The sequence below is a fragment of the Oncorhynchus keta genome, unplaced genomic scaffold (assembly GCF_023373465.1).
Source record: "Oncorhynchus keta strain PuntledgeMale-10-30-2019 unplaced genomic scaffold, Oket_V2 Un_contig_17648_pilon_pilon, whole genome shotgun sequence".
Lineage (NCBI taxonomy): Eukaryota > Metazoa > Chordata > Actinopteri > Salmoniformes > Salmonidae > Oncorhynchus > Oncorhynchus keta.
This window is the reverse complement of record NW_026280517.1, coordinates 18,026-30,306: the sequence shown is the minus strand read 5'-3', so window position 1 is coordinate 30,306 and position 12,281 is coordinate 18,026. Positions and strand designations below refer to the sequence as shown.

Here is a 12,281-nt window from a genome sequence, read left to right as displayed (position 1 = left end):
TGTAGTTACTCCTCAATACTAACCTAATTGACAGAGTGAAAATGAAGCCTGTACACATTAAAAATATTTCAAAAACTTGCATCCGGTTTGCAGTAAGGCACTAAAGTAAAACAGCAAAAAAAATGTGCCAAAGACATTGACTTTGTCCTGAATACAAAGTATTATGTTTGGGGAAAATCCAACACAACACATTACGGAGTACCACTCCATATTTTCAATCATGGTGGTGGCTGCATCACGTTATGAGGACAAGGAAGTTTTTATGATCAAAACAAAATGAAGAGAGTTAAACACAGGCTAAATCCTTTCTAAACTCCTTTCCACCAGACACTGGGAGACAAATTCACCTTTCAGAAGGACAATAAACTCAAACAAGACAAAATGTACACTGGAGTTGCTTACCAAGACGACATTGAATGTTACTGAGTGGCCTAGTTAAAGTTTGGACTGAAATCGGCTTGAAAATGTATGGCGACTTGAAAATGGCTGTCTAGCAATGATCAACAACCAACTTGACAGAACTTAAAGATTTTTTTAAAAATACAAAAATGTGCGCATATTGTTCAATCCAGGGGTGCAAAGCTCTTAGAAAGACTCAAACACAGAAAAACTCACAGCTGTAATAGCTTGAATACTTATCAGATCAAGATTTTTATGAATACATTTTTTTCATACATTATTCTTCCACTTTGACATAGATTATGTCGTGTCTTTGGCGATGCCGGATTAAGTGATATGACATGCTATTCTATGAAATAATTTCTCCGTAATTAATATTACCTGATTGAGCTAATCATGTAAATCACCACAAAATAATATTTATAGAACCGTTATCTTCCGAATAAACTCTTAAAGACCTAGTAATATTTTACATCAATAGCAGTCAATATTAATTCAGTCTCATCTGAAAGTTGTAAATTCTTGGTTATCTGCACAAACCCTGGCTAACAAGTTGAATCAGCAATACAAAATTGAGTTTAATTATTTATTTACTAAATACCTAACTAATCACACAAAATTACATATACACATAAATAATCATAACTTGATTACAAATTACGTCATAAAGGAAAACGTCCCTAGCGGGCGGAACAGATATGACAGCTGGTTACACAAAAGAAAAGGGGATGGGTTTTAGTGAAAGAGCGGGAAGACTGAGGGACACAGGGAGAAGCTGCGCTATCGTAAATACAGTATCTTATGCATTCTAAATTACCACCCATTTGGAAAAGGAAAATGCAATAAATATTTACTCTGAGTTGAGCTTCGGTAGGTTGGTGGTAGATGGAAGGCGGCAGGGGAGCCTAGTGGTTAGAGCGTTGGACTAGTAACCGGAATGTTGCAAGTTCAAACCCCCGAGCTGACACGGTACGAATCTGTCGTTCTGCCCCTGAACAGGCAGTTAATCCACTGTTCCTAGGCAGTCATTGAAAATAAGAATATGTACTTAACTGACTTGCCTAGTTAAATAAAGATTTTAAAAAAGGCTGTAATAACGTCGTTGTGGGATACTCTGTCTGTTCCTTCCTTGTTTGCAGCGGCTGTTGCTAACCATTTACATGGCTAGGAGGTCACTTCTGTAGTGAATAAGAGTTCAAAGTTCATACCATTCTCAACCAAGCTCACACCGATGTTGGCTTCGTTCTGTAGTTATTATCTGAACCATTCTGAAATCGGATCGTCATCCTCGGAATAGGAGGTTACATTGTCGTCAAGGTTTTATATGGGAAGGGAGAGGAGGGCATGTTTGAAAAGTTTTATAGCCCATGTCCCTTCACATGATATGAAAACCCAAATCTCACATTTTAGAAGCTACAATCACATTTCATCCCATCATGAATAATTTCATATTCAAACATTTAAATTGAACAACAATTCCATGTGAATCCGATAACTCTGATGTGTAGACTTTCCACTGTAGAGTTTATGTCATCTTATCATTGATGAGAATGTCTCAGATGACAACCGAACTGACATCATATTCATTAAAGTACCACTGCATATGTTCAATTGGTCAGATTACCAGAATATAGTTAATTTCCTCCCAACTTCTGATGTTCCCTCTATGTTAACCAAGGTGTTTGCAAATGTAACATCAGCAGGGTAGAGAGAGGAAAAAAGGGGGGGAAAAGAGGTATTTATGACTGTCATAAACCTACCCCCAAGCCAACGTTATGACAAGTATTTTGTGTCGATCGTTGACCAACATTTAAATCCATTTTAATCCCCCTTTGTAACACAACAAAATGGTGAAAAAGTCAAGTGTTGTGAATACTTTGTGTGTAGGATAGTGTGTTAGATGAGGGAAATACGCTATAGAATCTCATATGATCTGTACTGGAATGACTAGCAGTCACGGGACAGTGTCTGAGAAACAGTGAGTCAGGTGAGGAGACAAACATAGAATCCTCCCTGCATACTCTATCCTTAACACAGCAGTCTCAGCATGGACACCCGGTCACTCTGCAGAATGGTGAATCTCCTATTGTGTTTCATGGAAGGTAAGTAAGCTACAGATGGACTCACGACTACACCATATGTGGATCAAATATTTGTCAGACAAACTGTGGGGTCACACTATTCAGAGATATCATTTTGCACTGCTTTTTTTCAGAAGCAAATGGAAAACAGAAAGCAAAGTTAGATCAAAGTGAACTTTTTCTAAAGTCTGTTAATCCTTCCTCATTTTCAAAGCATGACCGATTTGGACACCACTACCAGATAGACATTTTGCTTACAGGACTCCGGAACGATTCCTGTTTTCAAAATGTGTTTTTATACCATAGTTGAAGTTTGATTAAACATACTTTGATTAAACATACTTTAAATTGCACAGTGATAAAGTTTGTATCACTGTGCAATTAAAGTATCATATATCAGCTCCAGTTCTCCATCTGTCCTGAGCATTAATAGCATATATTATGACACATCCAGTCCTGGGTGCTGCTTCGAACGATGACGGCTGGTCTATGAAGGTTCAGGCGGAGGTGCGTGCCATGGAGGGCTACCCAGTGGTGCTGCCTTGCTCCTTCACCCACCCCCACCACACGCTGCACTCCTCCCTGCAGGTGGTGTGGCGGCTGGGCCACGGCCAGAGCTCTACGGTGCTCTACCACTGCTCCTCTCCCACTGGGGCCAGGACCTGCCAGCCAGGCCCTCAGCAGGACCAGCGTTATCGCCTGGAGGGGAATCCCCGAGAGCACGACCTCTCCTTGCGCATCAACAGTGCCGCCCTGCAGGACAACGGACGCTACTACTGCCGTGTGGAGGTCCCCGGACACACACACGCCAGCTTCGAGGATAAGATGGGCACACGGCTTAGAGTTGAGGGTAGGGGGATTCTGTATATGATGAGTACACTGTAGAATGTAGTACTACACAGTTTGTTTTAAACCTTGAAAGTGATCTAATGTCAACTCTGTATGGGTTTGTCTCTTTGTCTAATTGTAGATGGATTTATGCGTATTTCATGGACATGATTGTAATGATTTGGGGTGTCTGTGTTTGCCTTTCATGGTTAGCTGCCCCACGAATCCTGGGCCTGTCAGTGGAGGGCAGTGAGGAAGCTGGCTACAGGGCTCAGTGTCGTGTCCAGGGCTCTCCCCTACCTGACGTCCAGTGGCTGGGGCCTAACCAGCTCATGGAAGGCTCCGACATCTCTCCCCTCTCCCAGGAGTCCCTCGAGCAACATTACACCACCAGTCAGCTCCGAGATGTCCTCCCTGGGCAGCAGTACATATGTAGTGCCTCCAACCCCCTGGGGAAGGACCAGGCCACCCTGTACATGCTGCCCCCCAGGCAGGTGCAGGTCTCTGGGGAGGCCCCTCCGCTGCTGCTCCTGCTCTCCCTCTCCCTGGGGTTCAAGGTGCTCCTGCTGCTGGGGGTGGTAGTCTGGCTGCCGCATGGAGGAGGCCCAGCATGGCTCAGATGCTGGTTCAAATGATACACTGTTTGCATATGCATACACACTAATCCAAATGTTTTAACTTCTCATACATTTTTCCATTTGTCTTCAATAAATAATACATTATGGACCTATTTGTATATAAATCGATCCCACCTCATTCCCTACCAAGGGTGTATATGTAATGAATAGAGTGTAAATCATTAGTTTATTGTTTATGAATCTAACTCATTGGTTGAAATGTTGTGATCATCTAACTATTTGTCAAGCCTCAAAATGGGGGCTACACACAAAACCTCTGTACATTTAAAGGTGAGGTGGTTGTGGTGGTTTAAAGAATAGAGCACAAGCATAGCTTGTTCTACAAATATGCCACATTTAATGTAATTTAAGGTAATATAACAAGACGCTGCCATGTGGGGAATTGTACTCCAGGTGTCTCGTTTCAGCAGGTTTTTATCTTGTTCTTGATAACTTGTCTTGTTGAGGAATTTTGATTAATTTCACATCTATGCTAATATGGCTAAAATTAGCTATCTAGCTAACCAATAACTGTAACAATGTATTTGAGAGACAAGTGCTCATTGTGCAAATGTATTTTTTTTTATAAACATTGAGATTAAATATAGTTTACATGTTGTCAATATTCTAAGCCAACCAGGTGTTTCGCCCCATAATTGCACAAGTGTCGGTTTTGCAGCTAATCAACCAACCAGTCTATATCATTTGCAAAAGGAAAACATTTATCTAGTTAACTCCTCAGTATTTCACTTCATATGTTACACCTTATCAAAGACTTTACACACGACTACAGTAGATAATATTTCATTGATTTGATACAATCAGGTTTGGACCTGTGATATGAATAACAAGTAAAAACAGTCTTATTTGTCAAGAAGTCCTAGATCAGAGACATCAGTCGGTTTCAATCATTCTGGATTGAGACATACAGTATAGCTGTTTAGAGAATATATCTTATGAAATGCCCTTCACAAAGGGGCTTCAATCTAGTGCGCATAATGTCTGAAGGGTACTACAGAAAGGGACCTGGTCATGTATAGAGCTCTACTGGAGGGGGAAGTGTAGTGGCTCTCTGTAGCAGACAGCTGGGAGAGCTTCACAGCAGCTCTGGTCGCTCCAGGTATAGTTTCCCTGGGGGTCCAGTGTCATCATGGCACACTGGCCCTGTATGGGGGTCCCTGGCTCGCCCTGGGCCCAGTGACTGAAGGACACAGCAGCCTTGCTCAGCCAGTACCACTGCCCTGTCAGTGAGCTCCGACGGAGGCCTATCCACACCTGACCCTGCGTCTCCCTCAGTTTATTGGTCACTTGAAGTAGAAACTCTTCTGTGTTCAGGCTGACCAGACTGTAGCCCTGATCTTGGCAGTACTTCAGAGACTCGGGCCAGCCACCCTGCTCATCCCCAAGTGTCACAACCTCTGGCCTCAGCAAACAGCCCTTAGAATCTGTGCATACAAACGCACAAGTGCACGCACACGAGAGAGCAATCAATATATTCCTATAAAAAACTGGCATACAACAGACATGAATGATATGCATAATTCACAGCAATACAACACTATGAAACCTCTACAACACCATACCTGGATCTGTGCTGATGCTGGCAGCCGGATTCCCAAAAACCATGCCGTTTGTCTCTCCCAAGTAGTAAGCAGCCATTTTGGAGGAACTATGCCAGATGACATGCCTCCTGTATTCTGTTCCAAAGTCAATGAGTGCCCAGGAGTACTCGGTCCCCATCATGGGAGTCCATGTGACATCCAGGGCTGTGTTCCCCTGATGCACCCCCTCTGTCTGGGCTGTGGGGGCTACTAACAGGGCCTGGTTCCTCATGGCGTTGAGGGAGTGGAGGAGGTAGCAGGTGGAGAAGCTATGCGTTGGGATGAGGCTGAGGAGTAGGCCTGGCCTGTGGAGGGTCAGGGAGACAAGACTGGAGGTCTTGACCAGGGAGGAGCCACCAGGGAGGAAGGGATAGAAGGGCAGCTCGTGGGAAGACTGCAGTTGGAGGGGCTCTGTGGGGGGTTCGCTGAGTAAACTCACACTTTGGTTGGTCGTCAACAGGAAGGTAGTTTCATTCAAAGCTCCATTCTCCAAAGAGGGGTGCACGAGGTATTCTGACCCCCAAGCTGCGATGGGGTACAGAGGGCTGAACAGAAAACTACAGGTGCAGTTAGTTGTGGCAGCACATGGGTGGCTGTACAGAACCGCCACGGGGTGGTCGGCCAATACGTGTGGCTCTGGCAGCGATCTATTGAGCCCGAGTTGAACCAGTTGGAACGGCTGGAGTGAGACAGTCTCGTTCTCACCAGCTGGCCCTGAGATGGTGACCTCGTTAGTTTCTTTATTGTTTATGATGATGAGCCTAAACAAATGGTTCCCTGGGTCTATTTGAGGCTGAGGATGCTTCATCTCAGGTATAGGGGGGACATGGTACTCTGTACCCAAGCTCTCCACCGGTGGGACTACCGTGGCCTGGATGCTTTCACCTCTTTGGCTGATGGCAAGGACACTGATGTCTTTGTTGCTGGTCACATGGATTGTGTTGTTAGAGAACTTTGACCTCTTGAGTTCTGCACTTGTCTGAATCACAACTTCCTGTGCTGCATTCAGGTTCCTGGTATCTGTGAAACCCAGTTCCCTCATTTTCACAATTACCGTGGTGTCACTGTGTAGTGCTGTGATTACAATTCTGTTGTAAGGCTGAGTGGGATGGTAAAAGGCGATGTTCTCCGGGAACGCAGTGATGAACTCTTTGCCAAAGCTATTAGGAAAAGAGTGTGCTGTGGACACTAAAGAGGGGTAGAAACTGCTAAAACATCCATTTTCATATGCAAACAAAACAATTCTGCTCCAGGATAAGATTATTTAACAAACAAAAATACCCAAACATGTCGACAGACTTAAGAGTCCATATTGTTGAACTAATAAAGGAAATGGTATTTTAGGTGACTATGTGCTGTTGATGATAGAGGTGGAGAACGCTCCAATACTACTAGTGTCATACCAGCAGTGGGGGACATACTACAGGCCTGATCAGCCTGTTTTCCTTTCATTCAACACAACAGGCTCATCTCAATAGTGTAAAGTGGCTTCCTTTCCTATTCTCCTTTCCTTCTTGTCCAGTAATCTGAAAGGACAGGATAGGTCCTTCTGTAGCTCAGTTGGTAGAGCATGGCGCTTGTAACGCCAGGGTAGTGGGTTCGATTCCCGGGACCACCCATACGTAGGATGTATGCACACATGACTGTAAGTCGCTTTGGATAAAAGCGTCTGCTAAATGGCATATATTATTTATTATATTATATTGTGAAAGCTGCAGCACCAGTCAAAAGCTTGGACACACCTACTGTACTCATTCAAGGGTTTATTTTCTAATAGTGAAGACATCAAAACTATGAAATAACACATATGGAATAATTTAATAACCAAAAAAAGTGTTAAACAAATCAAAATATATTTCATGTTATTTGAGATTCTTCAAAGTAGCCACCATTTGCCTTGATGACAGATTTGCACACTCTTGGCATTCTCTCAACCAGCTTCATGAGGCAGTCACCTGGAATGCATTTCAATTAACAGGTGTGCTTCATGGAATTTCTTTCCTTCTTAATGCGTTTTAGCCAATCAGTTGTGTTGTGACAAGGTAGGGGTGTATACAGAAGATAGCCCTATATGGTAAAAGATCCAGTCCATATTATGGCAAGAACAGCTCAAATAAGCAAAGAGAAACGACATTACTCATCATTACTTTAAGACATGAAGGTCAGTCAATACGGAAAATGTCAATAACTTTGATAGTTTCTTCAAGAGCAGTCGTAAAAACCATCAACCGCTATGATGAAACTGGCTCTCGTGAGGACCGGCACAGGAAAGTATGACCCAGAGTTACCTCTGCTGCAGAGGATAAGTTTAATAGATTTACCAGCCTCAGAAATTGCAGCCCAAATAAACGCTTCACAGAGTTCAAGTAACAGACACATCTCCACATCAACTGTTCAGAGGAGACTGTGTGAATCAGGCCTTCATGATTGAATTGCTGCAAAGAAACCACTACTAAAGGACACCAATAATAAGAAGAGACTTGCTTGGGCCAAGAAACATGAACAATGGACATTAGACCGGTGGAAAATAAACTTTATTTTGTCATATGTGCCGAATACTTACTTACAAGCCCTTAACCAACAATGCAGTTCAAGAAATAGTTAAGAAAATATTTACCAAATAAACTAAAGTAAAAAATAACAATAATGAGGCTATTTACAGGGGGTACCGGTACCAAGGGGAGTGTCAATGTAAATAGTCCGGGTGATCATTTGATTAATTGTTCAGCAGTCTTATGGCTTGAGGGGTAGAAGCTGTTAATGAGCCTTTTGGTCCTAGACATGGCGCTCCGGTACCACTTGCCGTGCGGAACAGTCTATGACTTGGGTGACTGGAGTCTGACATTTTTTGGGGGCTTTCCTCTGACACCGCCTAGTATATAGGTCCTGGATGGAAGGAAGCTTGGCCCCAGTGATGTACTGGGCCGTACGCAATACCCTCTGTAGCGCCTTATGGTCAAATGCCGAGCAGTTGCCATACCAGGCGGTGATGCAACTGGTCAGAATGCTCTCGATGGTGCAGCTGTAGAACGTTTTGAGGATCTGGGGACCCATGGCAAATATTTTCAGTCTCCTGAGGGGGAAAAGGTGTTGTCATGCCCTCTTCACAAGTGTCTTGGTGTGTTTGGACCTTGATAGTTTGTTGGTGATGTGGACATCAAGTAACTTAACTCTCGACCCGCTCCACTTCAGCCCCATCAATGTTAATAGGAGCCTGTTCGGCCCTCGTTTCCTGTCGTCCACGACCAGCTCCTTTGTCTTGCTCACATTGAGGGAGAGGTTGTTGTCCTGGTACCACACTGCCACGTCTCTGACCTCCTCCCTATAGGCAGTCTCATTCTGTTGGTAATCAGGCCTACCACTGTTGTGTCGTCAGCAAACTTAATGATGGTGTTGGAGTCGTGTTTGGCCATGCAGTTGTGGGTGAACAGGGAGTACAGGAGGGGACTAAGCGCGCACCCTTGAGGGGCTCCAGTGTTGAGGATCAGTGTGGCAGACGTGTTGTTGCTTACCCTTGCCATCTGGGGGCGGCCCATCAGGACATCCAGGATCCAGTTGCATAGGGAGGTGTTTAGTCCCAGGGTCCTTTGGTCTGATGAGTCCAAATGTGAGATTTTTGGTTCCAACTGCTGTGTCTTTGTGAGATGCAGAGTAGGTGAACAGATGATCTCTGCATGTGTAGTTCCCACCGTGAAGCATTGAGGAGGTGTGATGGTGTGGGGGTGCTTTGCTGCTGACACGGTCAGTGATTCATTTAGAATTCAAGGCACACTTAACGAGCATGGCTACCACAACATTCTGCAACGATACACCATCCCATCTGGTTTGCTCTTAGAGGGACTATCATTTGTTTTTCAACAATGACCCAACACACCTCCAGGCTGTGTAAGGGGTAATTGACCAAGAAGCAGAATGATGGAGTGCTGCATCAGATGACCTGGCCTCCACAATCACCCAACCTCAACCCAATTGAGATGGTTTGGGATGAGTTGGACCACAGAGTGAAGGAAAAGCAGCCAACAAGTACTCAGCATATGTGGGAAAAGCATTCCAAGTGAAGCTGATTGAGAGAATGCCAAGAGTGTGCAAAGCTGTCATCAAGGCAAAGGGTGGCTACTTTGAAGAATCTCAAATATAAAATATATTTTGATTTGTTTAACACATTTTTGGCTACTGCACAATGCCATGTGTTATTTAATAGTTTTATTGTCTTCACTATTATTCTACAATGTAGAAAATAGTACAAATAAAGAAAAACCCTTGAATGAGTAGGTATGTCTAAACTTTGGACTGGTACTGTATATTGACAGGATAGCTGAAAGCTATATGGTGGATGAATTTGCTTCCACCCTGTTCAGTCAGTTTTTCAAAGGAGATGATGAGATGTATTTATTGAGATGAACCCAGTTTGTATCTTCTTCAGCATTTACAGCATCTCTAATGACAGAGTAACTTTGTAAAAGGTCATAAAACAGGTCACAGTCATGTAGAGAGATACTGTATGGGATTGGTTCACCTGAGTCAAAGGCTGCCAGGACCAGGAGAATGACTGGCACCACTCCCATGGTTGTGACGAGGGCCATGGCCGCTAAAGCCAGAAGGGAGCAGGGGTGGTGTCAGATGGGTCGTCGAGGTTGGCAGGTAACTGGGCTGTGAAGGCAAATATTAGTTTAATTTGTTACAATTTCAGAAACATAGCAAAACAGTCCTGTCATCTAATATTTATGTGGCCGTTGGTTGTGGTTGTTTAGGTAGCAGCTTTGGTTAGGCACACTGTGGGTTGTTTACATATCAACCAATTTCCCTTAGCCAAAATTTGACCATTTGGCAAAGACAACATTGGAAACAGGAGGCCTACAGGCCAACTCCTGTTGTTGCCATGGCAGGTCTTTGAGGACAGGAAGTCATTTGCATCTCTGACAGGTCCTGTCATTTGAGAAAGCCAAAGTTGATGGAGAAGGCTAGTTTCAACATAAATAGGCAACAGCAGAAATACTTTGAGTGAAAACGATTGAGCCTAAATCTGTGACAAGTGAATTCCAGCCTTATTCCTCAGACGATTATACACATTTTTACTAAAGTTAATACCATAAATACACTGAGTGTACAAAATATTAGGAACACCCTCCTTATATTGAGTTGCACCCCCTTTGCCCTCAGAACAGCCTCACTTCGACAGGCATGGACTCTACAAGATGTTAAAAGCATTCCACAGGGATGCTGGACTATGTTGATTACAACACTTCCCACAATTATGTCAATTTGGCTGCATGTCCTAATACTTGTACACTGTGTATATTTGGGTATCTCCAATTGAACAAAATAGTTTGTGGCCCCCCTTTTGATGCCGGAGAAACATGTACACTTTAAAGTACATTTCCTGCAATTCTACACATTTTGCCATGGGGATGAGAAACATTTTGTAGTTTTAAAGCACATTTCCTGCAATTCTTCCCATTTTACCTTAGGGTGGAGATTAAATTGTTTTCAGTTTTAAAGCTAATTTCATGCAATTCTACACATGTTCCCATGACTTATGCCATGTTAATGATATCTGAGTGAGAGTGACTAACAAAATCAATGGGCCCCCTGGTGGTCAGGACCCCTGAGAATGTGCCCTGCTTGCCCGGTTGGTATTCGGCCATGATTACTACCAGTTTAGATAACTGGCTCGACCAACTTTCCAATCTAAAATTGTTACCTGACATGGCTAATTGAGTGACTGTCAGTGAATGACAAAACAAGTGATAAACTACTGATGCACAAACACATTTCAAGTTTGCACCTTGTGTATTCTACTATTCTAACTCTCAACAGTAACTGAGTTCAGGGCCCCTAAGCACCCGCTTATGTTGCTTATGCCTAGAGCCGGCCCTGGGGATCTCTTCAGAAATACATTTTTTCATAAACACCACTCTTGTTCATTACTTTCCATGTATTACCTTTAATTGTTTGTTTTTATTTAAGCATTATTACAGATTTATACAGAATAATTATTTAATAAGATTGAGTTATTTAAAAAAAAGATATCAAACATTGGTATGCTACATTTGTAGAAGCTTAAAGACAGTCCGTATCCTCTTACCTTGGGGCAGAAACACTCTCTTCACCTTCCCTCAGTTAACTGACTATAGTTAGACTCTGTCTTGCTTTTTCCTCCTTGGAAACACTGACACATTTGACAGTCAAACTCTTGACATTTGACAACTCTTTGCATAGAAGCAGACAGAGGCCTGGAAGACTGGGAGGCGAGGGTGAAAGGTGACACAGGAAAGTAAATGGTAAATAGCACCTGCACTATGACACATCCAATTCCATTTAATAGCTTGTTGCCATTACTACATGTCAGCACTCTGATGTTGAATTGTATATTTTTGAAAGTAATGTTGAAATTCAGTTTTAAATTATTTTAAATGAATGAAAAGGAGTCGACCCCAGTTCTTTAAAATGTTTGTAAAACATTGTCTGCATTGTGTATGGCACAACTGTCTTTTTTGGCCTCTAGTCTACCAGGTTGAAGTATATTAAAGCAATAAGGCCCGAGGGGGGTATGGTACATGGCCATTGGTTGTAATATGAAATAGAGGTCAACCGATTAATCTGCATTTTTGGATGCCGATTATGGCCGATTACATTGCATTCCAAGAGGAAACTGCCTGGCAGGCTGAGCATGAGTGCAGCAAGAGGCCAAGGTAAATTGCTAGCTAGCATTAAACTTACCTTGTAAAAAAAAAAAAATCAATCTTCACAATCAC

General features: G+C 43.1%; 2 protein-coding genes across 2 annotated transcripts; one reads left to right on the top strand and one right to left on the bottom strand.

The window, feature by feature from the left end:
- The first annotated feature begins 1,133 nt into the window (after positions 1 to 1,133).
- si:dkey-11p23.7 (V-set and Ig domain-containing protein) lies at positions 1,134 to 4,034 on the top strand. The gene is made up of 3 exons (XM_035764851.2): positions 1,134 to 2,501; positions 2,935 to 3,330; positions 3,522 to 4,034. Exons 1-3 carry the CDS (start codon positions 2,447 to 2,449, stop codon positions 3,941 to 3,943), a joined length of 873 nt encoding a protein of 290 aa, XP_035620744.2. The 5' UTR covers positions 1,134 to 2,446; the 3' UTR covers positions 3,944 to 4,034.
- A 148-nt stretch (positions 4,035 to 4,182) lies between these two features.
- On the bottom strand, positions 4,183 to 11,686 carry LOC118377921 (IgGFc-binding protein). Its single transcript, XM_052503688.1, has 4 exons — positions 11,612 to 11,686; positions 10,043 to 10,176; positions 5,509 to 6,714; positions 4,183 to 5,370 (listed from the first exon to the last, which is right to left on the bottom strand). The coding sequence occupies exons 2-4, from the start codon at positions 10,107 to 10,109 to the stop codon at positions 4,970 to 4,972; spliced, it is 1,674 nt and encodes a 557-aa protein (XP_052359648.1). The 5' UTR covers positions 10,110 to 10,176; positions 11,612 to 11,686; the 3' UTR covers positions 4,183 to 4,969.
- Between the last annotated feature and the right edge of the window lie 595 nt (positions 11,687 to 12,281).